Here is a 22,003-nt window from a genome sequence, read left to right on the forward strand (position 1 = left end):
TCGATCTACTCAATACACTATAGTCTCTCCACACTAATAATATCCACTACAGTAAACCACAAAACTGTACAACCATGACTGATTGAATAATCTAAGCAACAGTTCACGTAACTTTCGTCTCATTCATATCTGCCCCGTCTGGCGGTGCTCTTTGGGAAACGTGCGACATGTCCGGCCTCCTTGACCGTGGATATCCGCTCAGCCTGTTGCCACCGTATGACGCGGGCGATACGACATAATTTTGATGATCCGTATTATACGAACGCAAATTCGACTGCTGAAAATGGCCTGGCGAGCGACGCTGGTTCTCAAAGAAAAATTCCATTGACGCATTCTTCACCGATTCAGGAAGTTCGGGCAGATCAGTAGGAGGCGTGATAGTAGGAACAAGTCTCTGAATCGGAGCCGATGACAATGACGGCGCCGGCGCATAAAGCATGTCCGTTTCAGACGATCGATCCATGCCGAATTTCATCAACGCAGCCTTTTTCGCCTGATTCAGTTGATCAGGCGATAGTCCAGAGTACACCGGACCATATGAATATCTCGCTTCCGCAGGCGGCTGTGCAATGAAAGCCATTGAATCTTGATGCGGATGAGGATGAGGATGATGAGAATGATGAGAATGGTGATGGTAAGGAGGTGCAGGCGGCGGCGGTTTAGAGCCATAAAACGATGAAAACACGTGCGCGTTCATAGGCGCGCGCATCGGCTCTGCCGCCGGCGGAAACGACGGCGGATAGGCAAAGGGAGGCGGTTGGGGCAGCGGTGGCGGCGGTGGAGGCACGTCGTATCGCGCAGGAAACGGTTCAAGGTAGCTCAAACCAGACGAAGATAAGGACTGAACGACAGGCTGCTGCTGCTGCGGCGGCGGCGGGGGCGGCGGCGGCGGCGGCGGCTGCTGATGTTGGGGGTGATGAAGAGGATGGGGAGGATGGTGGTGCTGGGAAAACGATGAAGATTGCGGCGGTAGCGGTCTTATAGGATGACTGAGAGAACTAGGAAACGACGTGGTGAGAGTAGATGGCACTATTACTTCTTGTGCGACAGACTGATTCCGGCTCTCGTCCGTAAGTCGCGACGACGACGACGTTGTCGTTTCCGCCGACAGAAGAACCGACGTTTCATTTAGTCGCGATTCCGCTGCTGGAGCCGCCGCCGCCACCGTCGCCGAGTGAATCAATATTGCCTGCTGTACAGTCGAAGGTGGTTCGTCCGAATGCCAAACTTTGTACGCAATCGCGGATATGTCCTGAGACGCTCCTCCGCCGGCGGTGGCCTCAATTTGGCTCGTCGGCGGTTTAGAACCTGCGTTGCCTGCTGTCGGTTTCTCTGCTTTGACGGAGTTTACCCCTTCTTCAGCGGTTTCCTCGGAACGTTGATTCGAAGACGGAGGAGGTGGCTGCTTGCGAGATGACGATTCTTCCGTCCCTGACGGCGAAAGCGACTTCGTCTTGTCTTCAGCGACGGGCGTTCCAATTGGCTTCTTCGTCGCCGCATCAAAATCCTCCACCAGCCTTTCCGATTCCTTCTCCTTCGGCACGCCGACCGGCAACTGAGACACCGGCGATTTCACGTCAAAAGGCGATCGTATGACTTTTCCGTCACGAGAAACGATTTCCTCTCGAGAACGACCGGAAGCAGCCCACTGAGAACTTCCCGACGCCGCCGTCGTCGTCGTCGCCGTTGTCGTCGTCGTTGTCGGTAGAAACGACGTCTGATGCGGAGGCGGAGGTCGACGCGAAGCCTTCGGTTTTGATTTCGATTCATCCATAGCTGCTTTAGACTTTGCCGCTGCCGCCGCCGCCGCCGCCGCCGCCGCCGCCGCGGCATTTCGCTCTCTTCTTTCTAATTGACGCTTCTCCTCTCGGCTTCGTTTCTCTTCTATTCGTTGTCGTTCCGCTTCTTCGCGTTTTAAACGCTTCATCGTTTCCTTCCGTTCTTTCTGCTCTACAAAGCGATTCTTGACTTCTGTGAACCCGTCCTCCGAAGCGGTGGGCGAGAGAGACGACTCTTTCATGAACTCGTCGATGATGCAAACGCCAGCAGACATCAAATCTAAATTCGCTATCATTTCTTTTCCTTTCGCTGCCGCACTCTCCCGTTTCTTTCCGGACTCCCCACCTTCGTCGGCTTTACCTCGTTCCTGTTCTTTCTGTTGCCCCGAGGAGCCGCCGCCGCTGGCGCCTCCGCCACTCCCTCCGCCACCTCCGCTTCTGCTTCCACCGGCACCACTTCCACCGTTTCCTCCTCTTCCCTGTCCTTCCCTTGGACGCTTAGATCCTCCGCCATCAGATCGATCCCGTGGATCTCGTTTAGAATCCCGTCGACTTTGCGACGACTGCCTCAGCTCGTCCTTCTCGTCGCCGCTCTCCGCGTCGCCTCCTTCCTTTCTTCTACCGTTTCGCCCGCGCTGGCTCGCGCCACTTCCAGCGGAGCCCTGTCCGCGTCCAGCGCCCCCTCTTCGTCCGCGGCCGCGCTCTTCCCCGTCCCAAGTCCTCTTCTCTTTCGTCTCACGATCTCCCTTCCGTTCGCGACTCGACTTGAAATCTCCTTCGTTTCTCCCGCGACCTTCTCCTTTTTGCGGCGGTTTTCCGGCTCTTTCATTGGCACCTCTCTTCCGCTGCTCTTTCTTCTCCCTGTCATCATAGGCGGCTTCGCTCTCTCGCTCTTTCTTTCGCCAGTCCTGCTTGTCGCTTCCCTTTCTCTCAGAGCGTTTCTCGCCGGATACCTTTTCAGGTAGAGGCTTTTTACTTCCGGCATCACTTCGTCCATGCCCAGCGCTTTTCACTTGCTCTTCTCCTCTATCCGTTTGCTTTTTATCCTTGCCTCCAGTCGCCGCACTTTGACGAGGTTCGGCACGTTTAGGACCTTTCGTTTGATCACCCTGACTACTACTACTACCCCCCGCGTCACTTTTCCCCTTTTCATTGGCGACGCGACTTTGAGAATCTTGAACGAAAACGTCGTCAGACACCGAGGAGCGCACAGATTTCTCGCCAATCGCCGCCTTCTTTGAATCAGCCTGCACATCACATTCAAAGTCCACACACAGAGATACCATGAGAAAACCTTACCGTTTTTGACTGATCCTTGCCACCTAGCTTTTCCTTACTGGATGTGGATCCAAGCTCACGTCCCGTCGTTCGACTCGAAGAAGAACCGCGTCCTCTTCGCGAGGGCCGATCGTCATAGTAGTAATCGTCATGATAGTCTCGGTATCGATCATCGTGCCGTTGTCGACTATATTTATAATAATCATCACCGCCGCCGTCCTCGTCGTAATAATAACGAGCGCTGCGCTTTGAACCCGAACGACCCTGCTGCGCTCTTTGAGACGACTTTTCTCCCCTATCGGAAGACTTATCCCCGCCGCCGGACTTTTCTTCTTTTTTAGAGACTCCCTTCGTTTCTTCCTTGGAAGCTGCGGCTGTCTTTTCTTCGGTAGGCTTCTTTTTGGAACCATCCGACAGTGACTCCTTCTTTGTCTCAGTGGCAACAGGCGGAGCTTCTCCCCTTCCTTTCCTGTAATTCTCCGCTTTTCGTCCATCTTCAATGTAATCTCTCTCGCTCTCAGATCGACCCTGCTGCCCTCTCCTGCGCTCTCGCCGCTGTCTGCCGCCGCGAGTTGGATGCTGATCATCCCACTCGTCGTCACGCGCCCTTCGCCGTTCCCAATTCCGATCTCGCTGCTTATCGCGCTGTTCTCTTTCGTCGCTTTCTTTCTTCCGCTCTCGCTCTCTTCTTCTACCTCCTCCGCCGCCGCCGCCGCCGCCGCCGCCTCCTTGCTTCCTCCTTTCGCTACCGTCTTCTTTCGTAGCGCCGTCGTCTCTCTTCGGCACCGCCGGCACCTCTTCCCTACATTTTTCACTTGAAGCACCCGAACTCAGTCGTTGCCTGCGAGAGCTAGCACTGGCAGACCTCGCAGATTTGTCGTCTTTCTTCTCCCACACATTCTTCCCCGCCGCAGCCGTCCCGTCATCTCCTGTTCGCTGCTTCACGTCAAGATTTGTCCGAGAGGACGTCCCTCCCGCCGTCGCCGTCGCCGCCGCCGTCGCATCTTCCTCCTGCTTCTCGCGCTTCATGATCCTAACAGGTGGCGCTTCCTTCTCGGCTGAAGGTTTCTTGAGCAATCGAAATAGCGGCTGTTCGCCCATTCGCGCTTGCCGACGATGCTCTTCCGCCTCTTGCTTCGCTTGGCTGATATGATACGACGCTCGTCCCGCATCTCGTCTGCCGCCGCCGCCGCCGCCGCGATCGTCAACGTCATTACGACGAGAAAAACCGCCGCCTCGTTGCGCGGAGGGCGGAGATAAGGAGCGAGTCGATTGCCAATGCTGTTCGGCTTGCCGTTGCTGTTGGGGCAACGGCTCCCAAGCTCGTCTGGGTGCTGCAGAAGGAGAAGGAACTCGGGTAGCTTCCTAAAAATTTCAATCTTTTTGGTGTACAAGGATTAATCAACCAATGAACCGTGCCTGTCGTCTTATTTCGTCCTGTGCGCTTTTTCTCTGTGTTGTTTCTTTCGCTTCTTCCCTTGATTGTGCTCGTTTCTCTGTTGCCACGTTATCATCATCATCATCATCACTGCCATTATCATCATCTGACTCGTCAGAGTCCTCAAATCGCAATTTTGCGCTGTAATCGACTTCTTGCTGTTGTCCCGCCCATCCTTCCTCGTCTTCGTACTCCAATTTCTCAATGTCCTCCGCCTTTACGGTGGCTGGACGACTTGCCTCGAGTTCATACGGATGACGATGCAACCACGCCTCGGAAGGTTGCCCGCGAGAACGAGAACGCATTCCCCCTCTTTCCTGAGACTGAGGAAGCTAGAATTTAGGCAATGTAACTGTCACCTCACTTACAGGGAAGCCTTGATCAGAAGAAGCCATTCCCTGCGGTCTCAAATTTGGCCCGTTTCCACTGCTCTCCATACCCTTAGCACCAAGAGAAGGAAAATCACGAGTCGACATACCCAGAGATTCTAAAAAACACTAAAACATCAGAAAAAAAGTGAAGACAAAAAGACACTAAATCACTTTTAGGCGCCACAGCTCCCCAAGCTGGTCTTTCGCTTCGACTAACGACGTCGCCGGTTGATGGCAGAGCCGCCGCCGCCGCCGCCGCCGTCGCCGTCGTCGGTTGGACGACGTCGCCGTTTTCCTTTTCAATCCCACTACCCCATCCCGCTCCGCCGGCCGGCACGAGAGCGATGCTGGGATCGTTTCCGGCGTTTTCCTTACGCATGCTGGGCAAATGAGCTGGCGGAGGAAGACGTCGAGCGTTGCTGCCCACTTTGCCTATGCTCTGCATTCCGTGGCGTAAGCCTACGATGGAAGAGCCCGTCGAGTCTCCGAACGAGTCTCTTTGACGCTCGATTGCGACTTACTGCCTGTTCTTCCCTCTGGTCTTTGTCCTCTGTACGTTTGGTTTAGATTGAGCGACTGGTATCTCGCTTTCGATTGGCCAGCGACGTTTTTTCGGCCCCGATCTGCCATAACTGCTTGTCGCTCATCGAGGCGTGCTCTCGCGTCGGGGTCCTGTTGAGAAAAAAGAGAGGTCGCGATGCTTTCGAGTACGTCACAGTATCCCGTAACGGGGGGCCCATTTGAAATATGTCTGCGTACGAACGTTTAGGTTGGCAACAATCGCCGCAGATTTTTTCGTCGACCGGTTGCCTGGGATGGATGAACGAGAAGAAGATTACGATTCACCGCTAAAAGAGGGAGAGCGGGATAGCCCGGAATGCGCTTGCGCAAAATGTCACCTACAGTGAAACGAAAACAGGATTGAACCGATTGAACCAGTGCCGCGAGCGTCTTGACGAGCTCCGCTTTCTTTCTCGTATTCGCTCTAACGATCCTAACGCCCGCACGCGAGAGCGCCTGTCGGCAGTCGCCTTTTCCGGCGAACGAACAGTTCAACACCGGCGCGGAGAGGCGAATATCGGCGTGTTTTGAGAGGCTTTTGACGGTCGCCGTTCCACTAAGGCCGGACGAACGGATAACGATGGGTTTGCTCATGTGGTTGCTAGAAGTGTGCTAACGCCTTTACAGGAGAATTTTTGGTCAATCAATGCAACGTGTATAGTACTGTACTACATAGAACAGAAGTTTCACCAGTCTGGGAGAACAGAAAAGTCATTTGAAGGCTCCAGCGACCTGCTTCAGCCACTCTTTCATACTAGTAGCCTTCTGCCCGGTTATCTTCTCGTAGTCGACAAGATGATCCTTACTGCATAGAGCAGGATGCCCTGCATTGATGGTCTCGTACAATTCGACAAGCCCCTTGCCCTGCCACTCGAGAATGCCCATCTTTAGGATCGCCTCCTTCGCAGCCTCGTACGGCACCTGAACGTACTTCACTTCCTTTCCGAGAGCCTCGCTGAACGCCGAAGCGAGTTCGGCGTGCGTGAAACCGTCGCTAGCGACGGTGTACGTTTTACCCTCGTGCTTCGTCGGATCGGCGAGAATGGCAGTCGCCGCGCTGCCGGCATCAGACACGGCAACGACGACGTGGTATTTGTCCGGTTCGGCCGCCGCGTAGATCAATCCCTGGCCCTTGATCGTCTCCACGCTTCCGAAGTGATTGTCGATGAACATGGGAAGGCGTATGAAGCTGTACGCTATGCCCAGACGAGGTATCGTTTGCTCGATTTCGCCGCACTGTTTTGCAAACACGGTCTCGGGAAGAACGACGGTGGGAACGCTCACGACGAGCACGAACTTCACGCCGGCCTCTTTCGCCGCTTCGGCGGCGCCGATCGTGAGAGGCGCGCGATCGATGTGTCCTGGCGTCACGATGAAAAGTCTGTCGACGCCGGCGAGCGTCTTGACGAGCTCCGCTTTCTTTCCCATGTCCGCTTGGACGACTGTAACGCCGGCGAGATCGCGGAGAGCGGTCGCTTTTTCCGGCGAACGAACGCCGGCGCGTATGTCGAATTTGTCGGCGTGTTTCGACAAGCTTTTTACCGTCGCCGCTCCGATGTTGCCCGACGCACCGAGAACTAAAATGACCGGCTTGCCCATCGTGAAAAGTGAAGACCAAATTTTAGCACGGATACTAGCACGGGTATCTTTTAGTATCCGTGATTTTTCTCTCTATATATGTACTCCACGTGCACGTGATCGTGACGCATTATACATCATCATGACAGGTGTGAGTCATACATACCTATTACAAACTCTAATTTTAGATCAACGTTATTAGTTTTTGTAGCATTTCGTTAGCTCTTGCCACGGCCTTTTCCTTCCTGGAAGACACAAGTAATCATTTTCTTCTCGTGCAATAAAATTGCAGGCTTACATTCCAAAAGCAACTTCAGTGCTAATTAATTTAATAGCAAACCCTTGGTTTCCAAAAGCAAACTTGTATTTAGCCACAATGCCATACGTCGGATTGCTGCCCATAGATGATATGCAAAGTACATCAGAATCATCTACACAAAAACAAATCAGCTTCAGTTCTAACTTGAATGATTGTTGAATACCTAGGGAATATGAAGAATCTGGCAAGTCAAATAGAGTCAGCATCAGTAAATTGACTTTTTTGATATTCTCTGCAACATCAGTTAGCAGCTAAAAAAGAAATAATTTCCATGCTTCTACATCACGAACTTATGCCTCCACCTGCTCAAGATGACCATTAGTTGGATACTTTTCAATCAAATGCGGTTGTGAGTAATATGAAGACAAAAGCGAATAACCAAAGCACTTAAATTTGTCAAAATCTAACAAAACATTACACTAGCGCGTAGAAAAATTTTATTTTCCTTACGTTCTTTCATAATCTTCAATTCAATCCGTGTCAGTGGCACAGCGTCGTCAGAACATGTAGAAGAATCCACTGACAAGGAGACAGCAAGCGCCATCCTATCAACCAGCCTATTTCCAAGCTTCGAACAGTACTTGAAGGAGACAAAGCCAGGAGTAAAGCAATTGAGACGCCAAAGAATATCACTTCAAAACAAAAGTAAAAGGTGCATAAAAAACGCCGTCTTCGCTTACCTGTTTATTCTATCGAGCATCATTCGAAAAGGCTGAGCAGGATCAACCTGAAACAGCTAGGTAATAAAATAAAATAAAATAACGATAATAATTACCTGTTCTGATTCCACCTGCGGCTCTGGTACTGGTGAAGACGCCGCCTTGACATTTTTCACTATCGGCGTTGAGGCTGAGCAAGCCTTAAGGGCAGTAGGCATGGCTGATTCATTTAGAGTGCTGGACAAAGAGACGTTTGTGTGAATGGACGCATCAGCTGAGCGAGAAAGAATCTTCCTCAATTTCGATGGACTGGGATCGCCGTCGTCATCATCATCATCATCTTCACGACGCTCAGAACAGCAAGCTACGTCTCCTTCGTCAGCACTTATAACCGGTATTTCAGTGGAAGTGAAACTCCGTGGAGAAGACTCTTGAGTCACTTTTGCTATGAATACTTGTCGCTGGCTTTCATTCTGCGCTTTGACGCTTGGAGTTGGAGTTTGTTGAGGAATGCTCACATCTAAAATTTGACTAAGAAATTGCATTAGATACACTAACAGCGTACAAATTTATTTGTCTGCATACCTGACGGATTGCATTTCCATTTCCTTCATTATTCCAGACTTTTCTTCCGTATCCATTTTCCTATCCTGCTCGCTTTCTGAATTTTCATCGTCAAGTGCGGTAGCGCTATCATTTCCATCCATTTTCATAGAAACCGTTTCGTTTGCAGGCATCTTCTCCAAGCTCCTTTTCTCTTCATCACAAAATGTCTCCGTTTCTTCAGCGTGCTGACAGCTTTCCTTCATCAAACTCCCCTCCCTCTCACTTGCATTTTCAACGTCATCAAGTCTGCTGTCCAATGATAATTGAGTGCACGTCAGTGGATCGCGCACCATATCGTCAGCCAAACTCTCTCTTTCGGTTTCCACTGAAGCACTCTTCCTTACGAGCCGATCAAAAATGCTGCATTCCTCTCTGAACACTGATTTGTTCTGCGTCGCCAAACTAACATTTTTTGGATTCGACGTTTCACGTGTAAGCGGCCACTTGTGACCGGCATGCCCAGTAAGACTCATTTCTTTCGGTTCCAAGACCTCGCTTGCAAACACATTTCTGTTCTGCAGTGTAAAGCTCATATCTTGTGGCTTCCAATTCTCACTCGCAGCTGAGATAGGAATAGGTGACGTGCAGCATTGCAAAGTCAATTCCATATCTTCTGCCAAAACTCTGGTTTTATTATCAGACGATAGATCCATGTCCACCTTGTGACAAGCGCTTTTATTAGACGATAGCTCCATGTCAACCTCGTCGAAAGCGGTTTGATTATTGGATGAAACATCCATGTCCACCTCGTCAAAAACTGTTTCTGGATAGCCACAGCAGGTCAATTCCATAGACCTCCTGTCACGCTGAGGACAGGTCAAAATTTGAGCCGTCAAAAGTTGCCCGATCTCTTAAAAATCAAATACATGTATAACGTGAAAGAAGTGAGCCTTCTGACTCTGTTTACTTGTTGGAGGTCTGTTTTCGCTCGAATCTTCGGATGGTGGCGAGTTGTAACTTTGGAAGACCGCGGTTTGGGTTCGGCCAAAGCTGACGCGTTTCTTGGACTTCCGCTTCGTCTGAAATATGCGATTGGGTTCGATAAAATAGCTACTTGCGAGTCTGAAACCTTTTCGTTTTTCTTCACGGGCAAAAGAACGCCGTCTTTCGTTACCTGAGACAAAAAAATCAGAAGGAAATCTGCTGTGGAATCGTTCCACTACCGGAGAAGAGAGATCCGACATGATGGGCGAACGTTTGAAAGTGACGCATGCGCAGTCCTCCCAAATTAGGCTAATTAGGCCACCGCTAAGATCGTAGTTATAGACAGAAAAACTAACAGAAAAAACTACTGTACTACAAAGCCAACGATCCGACAATAAATAAACAAGGAGGCAGAGAAATTACAAAACAAAATTATGACTCATTATTTTTATTTTTTTTCATCGTGACCATTTTCATTGCTCAATGCCATGGCTGCTATTTTCTTTGGAACAGGCTCAACGTTTTGATCGTCTTCATTGTCTGTTTCTGCATTGTCACCATAGTATGTCATAGCAACAGTGTCCCCATGAGAACCAGGCACTCCCTTCTCATTATCCATAGCCTCTTGCACAGGCACTGTATCTGTTTTTGCTGAATCCCCTAGTTGAACGCTTTCGCTTTTTGTCTGTTCCTGGTCAACTTTTGGCGCAGCAGAATCTCCACCAGTAGTGGCAGCAGAAACCAAAGGCGTGCCAGATGAATTCTCCGCTGCTGTTGGTAACACAACCGCCGGATTCGTCATGCCAGGTAACGAGCAGACAGCAGCAGGCGAAAGCAGACCAGCAAACAAAGGATTAGAAAACGCAAATCTTGGATTCAATGCAGCAGCAGCAGCAAGAGGAAATAAAGCAGCAGCCGGTGAAGCAGCACCATAGGGACTATAAGCAGGAATTTGCATTGCAGCCGCCGCCGCCGCCGCTTGAGCTTGAGCGTGTTGCAGACTTGGCGCGCCACTTCGACTCTGTCTCTGACTTTGGTCAGCAGCTAAAAGGCAGATAAAAAGTTAAATCAAATACAGTAGAACCTGACCACCTCACAAACATGACAACTTATTAATTAAATAAATAGGTTTGTTTCTCTCAAATGAGGGTGGCCAGAAAACGTCTTTAATGAATTAATTAATTAATTAATAAAAATCTACCTGACTGTTGCAGAGCATTCGCAGCAAGCTGTTGCTGAAAGAAACTTTGCTGTAAAGCAGCCATCTGAGCAGCCATAGCAAAACTGTTTGAAATAGTGCATGCAGGGTACGTCGTTGGCGTCACGGGCGTTGCCGTAACAACAACCTCCTGGAGATTGATGTCCGCGCTGTTCGAGCCGCCAGCGTTCTCTGTGATGGCTCGCCGCTCCGCCGCCGCCGGCGACGGTGTCATAGCTACGGAGGCGGCGAGCGCCGCCGTCGCGTTGGCCATTGCTTGAACGATTACGTTCTCGCGATTTCCGTACGCTTGTAGGTGATTGAGAAGGCGCACGAAGCGCGGATCGGATGTATCGATGCCTTCGACAGACGAAAGGAATTTGGCGACTTCCGACGCGCACTCGTTGAAGCCCGATCGATACTTGAGAATCATTTCGGGAGACGCTTCTTGCATGAGATCTGTGCGAGCGCGAAATGAGACAATGGACAGAGAGGCGGTGTGTGGAGCGGGTGCCGTGTGCATGTGCGCGCGTGTGGGCGTGCGTGTGTGTACTTTCTTCTCGCTTCGATACGCCCGCTTGTTGTAGTGATCGCAGATGTTCGACGGTCATTTCCAAGATTTCCGCTTTTTCTAACTTTCCCGTTCCCTGCTGTGAGCGAAAGGGAGGACGAGAAGACGAATCGGTTCAGGGCCCCGCCCCTTTTATTTCATCCGCCGCCCGCGTTTACCTGTTTGACATAGGCGGCGGGAATTAGCTTGCTCAGTTCGCCTAAGCATTTGTTGATTCGATCGCGACGACGCTTTTCGATCACTTTATGCGACGCGCTCTCCTGCGCGAGCGAAAGGCAAGCGGAAAAGGTCAATGTGCCGTTCCGTTCGGCACGTGATCTCGAGACGAGCGCGATCGTGTACTTACCGATCTCTTCTTCGTTCCACTCGGCAGAGCTCCGTCCGGCGTTCTGATAAGAACAAAAAGTGTTTTTGAGTCAACGACAGTGCGGAAGGACCCCCACAAGGGAACACTAGCTCACAGCAGTTGACTTTGCGCTGCAGATTTCGCGAGAAGAGCTTGATTCGACGCGGAAACGGCAGACACGCCTTGAAGAAGACTTTCTGTGGCTGAAATCGATGACGAATCGGCCATGGTTGCTGTCGATCGCGTGATTAGCGGCGAGGAATGCAGTGGGGTCACGAGCGGGAGAAACGCCACGGTCGATCACGCACGTGTCACGCGACCTAAGCAAAGTCACGTGCACTAAATATCACGTGCACACGTCGCACGTTACACGGTCTTCCCACAATTTAGGTATTTTATTCAAACAGCAGTTTCTCGACTGCTCTACTAGTCGTCGTCCCCTTCCCCATTCGCTCTCAAAACTGCCGCCTTCTTCTGCCTTACACGATCTTTCCTCTGGGCAAGTGACATCTTTTTCCTATTCCATCTCTTCGGCGTCACCTCCTTCTCGCTCTTCTTCATAGACGGATCTTGACGAATAGCTTCGTGGGCCTTCTTGTACATGCCTTCCATCTAATAGACAACTATATCAAAACAAGGAGAAAAACGGTCACGTCTACTCTCACAGAATCGGATGTGATTCCCTGTTGAATGTACGCCGAAAATTGCCTCTTATACAATTCCTCGTCATCCTGCTCCAATTTTTCCATGTAGTCAGCGACGTGTTTGCCGAATATTCGATCGCGATGAACGGCAGCATTGTACTCTTTTGATTCAGAATCATAGCCAGGAAATCGTCGGCAGCTAAAAAAAAGCAAATTACCCAATATCAAAAAAAATCAATAACACAAATGGCACCTATGAGGAATGCTAAGGCCTCCGTCCACGGCTCCCTTCAGCGCGCCAAATACGCGAGCACCGGTCGTGGTTCTAGCCAATCCAATGTCGAGAAAACAACGAAACGCTCTCGGCCCGTCATCCGAATCAGCGATGTGAAACTCTTCACCGGTCGCCTCTTCGACGCCCGTATACGCGTCCGCAATTCCCAATTTCGTCAAAAGCTGCGACGAAAGACGACGTCCTAAAAAACTCTCGCGGTCGCGGAAGTAGAGCTCACCCTTCGAGCAAGTAGTAAGCCAGTTGCGTAAGCCGCCGCATAGTTGGTGAGGCCGAGCTTGATTCCGAAACGAGGCAATTCGTGAGAATACGCGACCGCCATGATGTGATCGCCTTCGATTTTCGAGTAGACGATCTGAGGGGGGGCGGGGGGTGGAGGAAGGAAAAAAGGATTCGAGGATTTTTTTTGCGCGTCGCGCAACGAGAGTGGCGCGATTTCTTACCTGGCATACTACGTTCGTATTTGTGAAGCGTACGACTAGTCGATATTTCGGCGTGTAGTATTTGTTTTTGTCCTGCACGATTAGTCGCTTTCGAGCGTAGAAATCGGTCGTGCCATCTGCGGGAAAAGCGATTTTTCTCCGTTAGAATTCGTTCGCGCTGGAGTTGACGCGCTTCGCGACGGCGTTTTCTTCGCGAACACGTGCTGATCCCTCAAAGGGCCCCCCGCGCCTCTTTTTACCTCGTCGTCTTCGAAATTTGACTTGGTAGCGCTTGAAGTAGGCTTTGTTCTTCACAACTTTGACGAAGCCCTGCGAAGAAGACGCGTCAGTGTATCGTTGCCGACTGTTGTACAGCGATGCCAACGTGGCATCCGTCTGCATCTCGGTCATCCTGCTATGCACGCCTTCTCTATCTCCTTCTACAATGGTGCAAGGTCCAATTTGATCGTACGACCGCCTTACCATTGAGACGAGATATCGCAACGAGCCCCGAACGCAAACGAAGAGCAGAGAAGAGGAGCCCCGTACGCCCTTATTACGTCATCAACTGTGGCGTGAACGCGCGCTTTACACCAAAACATGCAGGGCGATCGCTCTCTTCTGGACGAATTCGCCAGCTTGCAACAGCGTCTTTTGGATACGGAACGCAAACTAAAGAATCCCGACTATCTTTTAAATGATCAAAATCCAAAGTAAGCTCAGAAAACGGCTACGAAAGAACTTTCGACAGTTCCTTTCGTCCAGCTACTCTCCGTCTTCATCTTTAACATCGTCTCCAGCTCGCTCAGAGCCGAAACTAACTCTCGAAGATCTGACACCGTCTCAGTCCAAATACGAGTGGAGTTACGACGCGAATCCGGCGACGGATGTCGAGAATTCGTCACTACGAAAAAAACTGGCCATGTTGAGAGAGGAAAATTCGCAGCTGGTCGCGCAGAATCACAGCCTATTGACCGAATTGGAGAACGCAAGCTACGAATTGACGCAATCTCAAGTCAAAGTCAGGGGAGAGGGATTATGAAAATTCTGAATCGATTTTTTCTGTGGGCATAGGCAAGTCGATTAGTTGAGCAATTTAATGACTCGAAGAAAAGTGCCGCCGCGAGAGATCACGTCGTTGTTCTCGAAACAAAATTGTCTAATCAAAACGACGAATTGAAGTAGGAGCGAAAATCAATGCAACGTTAGTATAGAAAAAAGTTCTTTTGACGTAGGCGATGTAACGGGGAAATAGAATCGTTGAAACTAAAAATAGAAAGGTAACAGAATTTAGAAATTTTAATCGAAATGTGATGTCAATACAGTACTACGTTCAACTTGTAGTCTTCAAATTGAAGTAGATTCAAAAGAGAACGAACTGCTTTCTATGAGAGACAAGGTCAAAAAAAGTTCAAAACCGTGTAATATTTTCAATTTTTTTTCTTTGGCGGGATCAGAATGAACAAGAGATAGAGAAGGAACGGCTTCTTGAAGAGCAAGTATACGACTTGGAAGAAGAATGCAAGTACGTCAAAAAAAAGAGACTAATAAGAGACAGTTTTCATCGTCCATCATCATCTTCTCCCAGGAGACTGAAAGCGGAGAGCGTGAGCGAACGACATCAGCACGATTCTCTCTTCGAAGAGAATTCCCATTTGAAACTCGCCGTCGCTCATCAGAGCGAGCAACTAGCCGCGTTGGAATCGATCGGCACGAGCCATCGCGACGTCCGAGCGGAAAACGAACGTCTGAAAGAGATCGTCTCAAAACAGAGCCTTAAGCTCGGTAGCTGCGAGCGCGAAATCGAAAAAAGCAAAACGGATCTCGAGCAGCTGTCTCGCAAATTCTTGAGCCAGTCGAGTCGCATGTACAACAGTTTCAATGGCTATCAGCAACACAGAGATACGACTGGCTATCACAGTTTGCATAGCAGCAGCGACAGCGTCTATCGGTTTCCGAGACTGACGAAGACGAGTACGCCGTTCGATAGAGCTGGGGAAGAGATTCGGCTGTTGAGAGAAGAAGCGAGACAATTGCACGAGAAAGTGAGAAAGAAGAATGAAAAAATCGACGAATTGAAAAGGCAGATAGGAATTGACGCTGACCAGGTAACATTGAATTTAGAAAATGAAGGAAGAACTAACTCTTCTTTTCTAGAGATCAAGAGTTGTCGACGATTTGGAATTGGCCTTGGATGAGAAATCGTCCACATGCGCTCGACAATCTGGTCAAATTGCTCAGCTTGAGAGAAAAATTGGACAACTGAAAGTGGAGAGAAAGAGACACGAGGACGTGGAGGAACTCAAGTCACTGCACGCGGCGCAATGTCGAGAACTGGAACGTCGGCTTGACCAGGCAAGCAGATTTTTTTGAGAATTAATTAAGATTAAGAGGTGAAGAAAGACGTATCTGGTCTTTAGCTTGAAGATCAACTAGCCGGACGAAATTCTGACGTACTGAAATTGCAGGCATTGCTTCGCGCAACCGAGAGTCAGCTGGAAAGTCGGGGTAGTGAAATCAGTCAGCTTCAAGGCATAATTGACGATCGGAGTAGAAAATTGGAAGCAGCCAATCGGGAAAACCGCGAGAAAGATGAAGCATTAAAGAATTTTCAGGTACTGTACGAGAAGAAAATGTCATTATCTTTATGGTGTTACGATTTTTTTTCAGGAAGAGGCATCCAGCGGATCAAACCTGATAGCTAAGTTGCAAGAAGAACTCAGAAATTGCCAGGCAGAACTGGAAACTCGCATTAAGGAGTACGACGAAGAGTTACGCAATCAAAAGCAAGAGGTGATCATCAATTAAAAAAAGTTGCACAACTAAGAATTAACGATCTGTTTTTTTTCCCTTTCGAAGATGAGCGAATTGGAGCAGATGGTGCGTCGGGAGAGAAGTGAATTGCGACAGCGCAGTTTGCGAGTGTCCGAGTTGGAGAGAAGACTCGACGATCGGCAGGGAATGCTCGAAGAGAGCGCGAATCGCGTGCAGGAATTAGAAGAGAATCAAGCGGCGTTGGAAAAGCGTCGCTGTCAACTGGACATCGATTTGGAGAAAAGTCAGAATGAATTGGTCGCGACGGAACAGCGGGTAAGGGAGGTCGAAACGGGGCGGCGTCAGGATCAGGAGAAGTGGGACAGAGAGAGAAAACGTTTGAATGAAATGGTAAAAGAGGTAGTGGGAAAGAACGAGAGTGCGGACGATAGGCTGAGGAAGTTGGCTGTGAGTGAAGGAAAGCTTAGGGGGCAGGTAGAGGTAAAGAACAGGGAATTGATTGAGACGAAGAAGAAGACGGACGCACTCCGAGAAGAGTTGCGCAAGGCGATAGAAGAAGGGAGACTTAAACAGGCTAAAGTACATAAATAAAATCAAATAAATAAATAAATGGGCTATTGGACTGTTTAGATTTTTGAATTTGAGCAAATTTTGTCTCGCCTTAAAACGGAAGTCGGTCAACTCGAAACGCGAACGTCGTATCTGGAAGTGGACTTGGAACGCAGTCGAGCGGACGTGAAAGAGCGCGACGGGCGGATTGCCGAAATGAATACCGCTCTCTTACAAAAACAAAAGGAACTCTCTCAACGATCAGCCGACGTTCATCAATTGGACGTCGCGTTGAAACGATGCAGGGGGGAGTATCAGCAGCGATTAGGCGACTCGGCGAGAAGAGTGGCTACCATAGAAGCAGAAGTAAAGGTGAAGGAGGCCAAGGTAAGACTAAAAAAGTTCTCTTCTTGCGAAGCGCAGTGGCGAACTTTCGTCGTCGTCATCGTCGTCGTCGTTAGATTATGGAAACGCAGTTTCTCGCGTCGCAACTGGAGGAACGCGTAAAAGACAAAGATGAGGCGATGAAAGAGAGGGACAAAATGGGCGAGCAATTGAGACGAAAACTGGAAGAAGTCAGCCAAGAAAAAACTGCCGCCGATCAGGTACATACATCTATTACGATGACGACACATCGGCTCACAAATTTTTAGATTGTCGGCAGACTTCAGAGTCAAATGAGCAAAATGGAAGAAGAAAGAGCTCAAGCTCATCAGAATCTGCGACTGTCTCGAGAAGAACAACACAGATTGGTACGCGTAAGCGCAAGACTGACGTTTCTATTGTTTCCTCTTTTTTTAGCAATTGGAAATTGACTCTGTGAAAGATCTGCTTCGTCATGCCGAATCGACGAACGAAGCGACGTTGGACGAGACGGAGCGACTGCGTCGTCAATTGGTCGTCAGCGAAGAAGCGGCTCGTCAAATGGCCGACGAACTGGGCAAAGCGCGCGGACGCGAAGGTCGTCGAGCGTCGCGACAAGCCGAAGAAGCGAAGGCGCTGCGAAATCAATTGGAATCGATGCAGGTGCAGCATCGCGACGAGATCGCTCGTCTTCAGGCGAGCCACGCGAAGATGATCGCGGCGAAAGAGCAGCAGGCGGCGAGCCATCGATTGCAGGTTCAACGGTTGCAGGAATTGAACGAGAAGCGGAGCGACGAGTTGAGTCGATGTCGCGAACAGGCGTCTCATCTGTCGACGGAGCTAGAAAGTCTGCACGCCCAAGTGGAACGCGAACGTCAAGAAGGCGTCATGAAAGAAGCCGAATTGACGCGAATTTCTACTCGACTCGCCATGCACGAACGACGTAGCCAGCAGCAGCAGCAGCAGCAAGAAAGATCGTCACCCACTCCCGCAGAATCAGCCTCCGACGTTTCATTGTCGCCGCCTGATCCGACGATCGCCTACTCGTCTTCGATTCCCGAATCGCTTGTCGGCAAGTACGCGCCCAACGTGGGCAATCGCGCGCGGAGTTTATCCGTTGAGCAGCAGCTGGAACGCAGTCGATCGCTGCTCGCTTCGCTGCACAAAAATAAGCCACTACCGCTACCGAAAAATGCGAGCGATAAAGTTTCAACTACAACGTGAGCATGGACACCCGAAACCAAACAAAATTTTATTTCTCTGTCCGTACACTCGTAACAGCGCATACTCTAACTAAATCCGTCGTCGCCCCAGCCGTCGTCACCCCAATCGCCGCCCTGAAAACAAATCTTTTTTTCTCGAAGGACTACTTTGGACACGGTTTCTCTGACCTCGTTTTCTCCTTCGTCGAGTGTTGCTGTGTATCCCAGATGGATCGTCGTTGCCCGTTTCGGCGATTTTGGCTTCGCCGCAATGGACTTTTTCTTTTTGACGTCTACAGCCGGACGCATATCCTCAAACCAGTCTGGCTCCGACGACGCCATGTCTCGTAGCCGTCGCGCCTCTTCGGCAGCCTGTTCGTCGAAAAAATCCTGAAATCTTTTCGTCGTCGTCGTCTTCGTCGTCGCCGGTCCTTTTCTCGTTTCATTATCATCCTCGTTGATTCCGTTCGCTTCCGTCCAGACGAAATCCGACCAATCGTTTTTCGTCTGCGCCACCGGAGCGGACGCCACTTTGGAAAGAATCCTTCCGCTTGTCGCAGCGGAAGAGGAAACGTCGCCGCCGCCGCCGCCGCCGTCGTCGTCGCTGTAGTCGGTGACGTCGGAACCCTTCTCGTCTTGAAGATCCCTTGCCGTACTCCAAGCCTCCCATTCCTCCTCAGTCAGGCTTTTGAATCGCGGATCATTCATTATATCCAACTGTTCTCTTGAGGGTTCCGGAGGTGGAGACGGAGATCGTGGTGGCGCTGCTACCGCCGTCAGGGGCGGAGAGGGCGTCGGACTCGGTTGCACCTCTGCGACATTTTCTATTTGACGTTCTCTCTGACCTAATCTTAATGGATTGCGAGACTTTCGCAGCTCTAAAAGGCAAAAAAAATTCCGACGCTTTTAGAGAAGCATTAGGAAGAAAAACCTCGTCGTCGTTCCCGCTCCCGTCTCGCCCGTTCCTTCCTCGCAGCGCCGGCGGACGCGAGCTCCATTGTCGGCAAACCGACGTCAGATCTATTCCCATTTCGCCGGCACTCGGCTGGCGGCGGCGGCGGCAAATCAGCCCGCAAGGAAGAGGTCTCGATAAACTAAACAACAGATGTGCATTACACCGCGGAATGCCTCGAAAGCTGGCCCGCGGTTCAAACCCGTACATCCCGCGGTCGCGTTTCCGTGAAAACGCGCTCGGGCGTTCGTCCCACCACCGTCTCCACGCCCAGGATAGACACCAAATGAGCGAGCGCGCGAAAAGTGGCAGACACAACCGCCTCGTTACAATCGTTCAGCCCCTCTAATATCTGCAAACGGGACCGAGATAACGACTGCTAAGCTGGCCCCCCCCTTTCCCTCCCTGGCATCACCTCGGGCAGAATATCTTGGGCTAACAGCTCCCGGTCGATGCAAGAGACGTAATGGGGTAAACAGTCGAGCAGCAACAAACGCACGCCCGTCTCGCGAATGAAAAGATATTTCAAAACGACCGGAAGCACATGGTTTCTGAAGGAGAAAAAAAAAGAGTCCTAATTTTCTCCGCAACGCGACGAGGATACTGACTCGTAGAGTGCTCTCGGAAGTACGCCGCCAACATCTACATCTGGTCGTCATTAGGGAAATCTAAAAACTGACTCGACTACAACCCCCGCCGGCTCACCTGATGCGAGTAACGAGGGTATAACATCTTGGGATGCCGACGGATCGGTGAGCACGAAGCGCGACAGTAGGAGAGGAACAATGAGGCGACAGCACACGTCGTTGGGAATGCTTTTCAACTTGGAGCGCAGAGATCTTTAAGGGATAAGGGGGGGGGTCCACGCGGGGGGAAAAGATATCTATCTATTAGGGAATCGTTTAGGGGGGAGGGAGAGACTATTACTTGAAAAACGTTTCCTTCTCCTGTCGGGATTTGAGCGTGACGTTCGTGAGAAACGCGATGATCTGAGATATTTCGCCTCGAAGCAGAGGCTCGTTTAGGATCGTCTTGAAGGTGGGACGATTCTGGGAAGCAAAGAGGCAATGAAGGCAAGGAGAAGCGATCTTTTTGCGTACACTACCCTCGGACTGGAATGAAGCATCGTTGCAGGCAACTTCACTTCACAGTCATCGACCACGGATCCTACACCAACGTCAATCCCTACGACTCGTTTTCTTTTACCTTTCGTTCTACCTAAAGACGTTAGACGTTCAAGAAGACTTTCTACTAGCATGCCAAACGCGTAGGCATCTCTGGCATGGCCATCTGATCCCCGGGACGACGAAATAGGTTCCTAAAATAAGATGACCCCTATTGAGATTGATTCGTTCTATTGGACTTGGGTGGCTGTGCCTTGTCTTCCGGTGGGATGCATTCCTTGCAGCGATATGGCTCGATTGATTTGATGAACTGAGTGCAGGAGGGAAGGATTCGCAAAGTGGAAGCGATTTGGTCATTTCACTAACTTGTTGGGTGACATCCGCTTCCTTGCAGGCCAATTCCATGCCAGCCAATTGCCAAAGGCAGCCAATTTCGGATATGTACACAACGCTTTGACACACGTTGTTGTGAGTCAAAGCACACTAAAGACGAAAACAGGAAAATAAATAAATAAATAAATAATAAACTTTGCTAGCAATTAATTAACCAATAACATGAACACACCGTTGGGCGAATCAACGTCTGTCCATATTAATTTTGGGCACCTCTACATCTACTATAATACACGAGTCCAGTCGTACCTCTGTGTGAAGAAAGTCAAGTGCCTTTGCTATGCCAGCCAAGCCATTGGTAATTTCAACAGCTGCCATCGATTCCAATTCGGCTCCAAGAGGAGTCACCAGTGACGTAACCATAGCATAGATGGTGCCAGAATACTCGTCGTCGCTTGCCGATAGAAACTTTACGAGATGGGGATGGCGCAGGGAGCGTAATTTCTGCGGGCAGAAATACTAAGTGTTTAATTAATGAACGCTCGTTCGCCTTTTTTCTACTCGAATTCCGTTTTCTATTCCGCGATTCTCCGTATCGTCGTCGATTTCGTGTACGAAAACGGAAACAACGTTGTCGTCGACGTCGACACCCGGATATAAACCCCACGGGACATCGTCGGACTGCTCGACGATCGCCGAACCCACCGAATATCCACAAATTCGACTTTCGTCCTGTCCCATTCATTCATTGAATTCTATGTGCAACTTCAACAGCTTGATATCAAAAGTGTAAACATGGCGACCGCGAAATCGCGTTTGAATGAACTGAAGCAGAAAGGAACGATCAAACGACTCGAATACGACGTCGTGAATCGATTTGGACCGCCGCACGCGCCGTCGTTCGTCTGCAAAGTCGTCGTCGACGACAGGGAATACGTTGGCGACGTAAAACGACAAAAGAAAGACGCGGAGAAGAGCGCCGCGCAACGAGCCGTCGACGACATCGATGCAAAGAACGATACGACAAAGAACGATACGACAAAGAACGATGCGAGCGCGTCCCGACACGAAGTTTATTTGGACAGTAGAGTAACGGTGGGCGGCGGCGGCGACGACGAGAGCCACGCCGCCGTCGCTGCGGCGGCGGCGGCGGCGACGGCGGCAACAAAAAAGAAAGACCAAAAGCGGAAGGTGGGCGGAATCGATCATCCGTCAATCATCAAAGTAGCGAATTGGGTCGCGGACGTGGTGGGGTCTCGTCGATCTCAGCTGACGTTCGCCGAATTGATTGAAAACGCTGCACGAGCGACGAACGCGAGTCTCGTCGCGCACGTACTACCTAGTAAAACGTCCGACATTACGTACTGTCTACTTTCGCTCGAAAACGCGATCGCGTGCCACGGCGAAGGCACAAATGGCGCGATTGCGCACGAAGCGGCCGCGCGGTCTCTTTGGACGATTTTGCATGCAGCGTCGTGTAAACAATAGCAAGGTCCAATCTATTAGAAAAGGCGACGCCCCCTTTGGTCGCTTCGGTGCTATTTCCGTCGAGCCTGTTTGCCGTCAAACGACGCCTTGGCCGCGAATGCGCGAACGTATCGGCTCGTCTAGATCCACATGTCTAGCGGCGTTGCTCCGCCCAATCATCCTCGCCGGACCGTTTAGGAGACCCCGAGGTGATAATCCATCTAATGGGTACCGATAAAAGTGCAGCTCTCAC

General features: G+C 50.5%; 7 protein-coding genes across 10 annotated transcripts; 1 reads left to right on the forward strand and 6 right to left on the reverse strand.

Moving 5' to 3' along the window:
- Positions 1–22: 22 nt before the first annotated feature.
- Positions 23–5,758, reverse strand: LOC136186697 (axoneme-associated protein mst101(2)-like). The gene is made up of 7 exons (XM_065974154.1): positions 5,629–5,758; positions 5,387–5,537; positions 5,037–5,324; positions 4,863–4,981; positions 4,476–4,817; positions 3,078–4,421; positions 23–3,025 (listed from the first exon to the last, which is right to left on the reverse strand). The coding sequence occupies exons 2-7, from the start codon at positions 5,493–5,495 to the stop codon at positions 104–106; spliced, it is 5,124 nt and encodes a 1,707-aa protein (XP_065830226.1). The 5' UTR covers positions 5,496–5,537; positions 5,629–5,758; the 3' UTR covers positions 23–103.
- A 288-nt stretch (positions 5,759–6,046) lies between these two features.
- Positions 6,047–7,093, reverse strand: LOC136186715 (NAD(P)H azoreductase-like). The gene has a single exon (XM_065974177.1). The coding sequence runs from the start codon at positions 7,023–7,025 to the stop codon at positions 6,138–6,140; it is 888 nt and encodes a 295-aa protein (XP_065830249.1). The 5' UTR covers positions 7,026–7,093; the 3' UTR covers positions 6,047–6,137.
- Positions 7,094–7,126: 33 nt separating this feature from the next.
- Positions 7,127–9,819, reverse strand: LOC136186705 (uncharacterized). Its single transcript, XM_065974167.1, has 11 exons — positions 9,752–9,819; positions 9,658–9,702; positions 9,496–9,607; positions 8,568–9,438; positions 8,099–8,513; positions 8,004–8,050; positions 7,774–7,955; positions 7,626–7,726; positions 7,487–7,574; positions 7,303–7,435; positions 7,127–7,249 (listed from the first exon to the last, which is right to left on the reverse strand). The coding sequence occupies exons 1-11, from the start codon at positions 9,770–9,772 to the stop codon at positions 7,189–7,191; spliced, it is 2,076 nt and encodes a 691-aa protein (XP_065830239.1). The 5' UTR covers positions 9,773–9,819; the 3' UTR covers positions 7,127–7,188.
- On the reverse strand, positions 9,817–11,929 carry LOC136186708 (hairy/enhancer-of-split related with YRPW motif protein 2-like). The gene is made up of 6 exons (XM_065974170.1): positions 11,743–11,929; positions 11,628–11,670; positions 11,440–11,541; positions 11,264–11,360; positions 10,714–11,169; positions 9,817–10,556 (listed from the first exon to the last, which is right to left on the reverse strand). Exons 1-6 carry the CDS (start codon positions 11,853–11,855, stop codon positions 9,961–9,963), a joined length of 1,407 nt encoding a protein of 468 aa, XP_065830242.1. The 5' UTR covers positions 11,856–11,929; the 3' UTR covers positions 9,817–9,960.
- A 74-nt stretch (positions 11,930–12,003) lies between these two features.
- Positions 12,004–13,522, reverse strand: LOC136186719 (large ribosomal subunit protein uL18-like). Its single transcript, XM_065974181.1, has 7 exons — positions 13,469–13,522; positions 13,246–13,315; positions 13,007–13,122; positions 12,784–12,918; positions 12,525–12,727; positions 12,293–12,470; positions 12,004–12,239 (listed from the first exon to the last, which is right to left on the reverse strand). Exons 1-7 carry the CDS (start codon positions 13,469–13,471, stop codon positions 12,054–12,056), a joined length of 891 nt encoding a protein of 296 aa, XP_065830253.1. The 5' UTR covers positions 13,472–13,522; the 3' UTR covers positions 12,004–12,053.
- Positions 13,523–13,582: 60 nt separating this feature from the next.
- On the forward strand, positions 13,583–17,985 carry LOC136186698 (coiled-coil domain-containing protein 18-like). The gene is made up of 15 exons (XM_065974155.1): positions 13,583–13,698; positions 13,751–14,006; positions 14,060–14,166; positions 14,221–14,265; positions 14,330–14,384; positions 14,443–14,510; positions 14,574–15,093; positions 15,143–15,340; positions 15,406–15,600; positions 15,656–15,778; positions 15,845–16,339; positions 16,391–16,696; positions 16,771–16,914; positions 16,963–17,061; positions 17,111–17,985. The coding sequence occupies exons 1-15, from the start codon at positions 13,586–13,588 to the stop codon at positions 17,894–17,896; spliced, it is 3,510 nt and encodes a 1,169-aa protein (XP_065830227.1). The 5' UTR covers positions 13,583–13,585; the 3' UTR covers positions 17,897–17,985.
- Positions 17,904–21,416, reverse strand: LOC136186704 (protein-associating with the carboxyl-terminal domain of ezrin-like). Of its 4 annotated transcripts, XM_065974166.1 has the most exons (14): positions 20,845–21,410; positions 20,593–20,787; positions 20,317–20,433; positions 20,204–20,260; positions 20,045–20,144; positions 19,932–19,993; positions 19,754–19,875; positions 19,532–19,665; positions 19,435–19,474; positions 19,242–19,377; positions 19,029–19,178; positions 18,806–18,968; positions 18,064–18,752; positions 17,904–18,009 (listed from the first exon to the last, which is right to left on the reverse strand). In XM_065974166.1, the coding sequence occupies exons 1-14, from the start codon at positions 21,022–21,024 to the stop codon at positions 17,962–17,964; spliced, it is 2,193 nt and encodes a 730-aa protein (XP_065830238.1). In that variant the 5' UTR covers positions 21,025–21,410; the 3' UTR covers positions 17,904–17,961. The 4 variants fall into 4 exon arrangements, with proteins under 4 accessions (XP_065830238.1, XP_065830237.1, XP_065830235.1 ...); XM_065974165.1 differs by having other exon boundaries at positions 19,435–19,468; positions 19,932–20,144; positions 20,845–21,416; XM_065974163.1 differs by having other exon boundaries at positions 19,932–20,144; positions 20,845–21,414.
- Positions 21,417–22,003: the final 587 nt, after the last annotated feature.

Source organism: Oscarella lobularis, chromosome 4 (genome assembly GCF_947507565.1).
Source record: "Oscarella lobularis chromosome 4, ooOscLobu1.1, whole genome shotgun sequence".
Taxonomy (NCBI): domain Eukaryota; kingdom Metazoa; phylum Porifera; class Homoscleromorpha; order Homosclerophorida; family Oscarellidae; genus Oscarella; species Oscarella lobularis.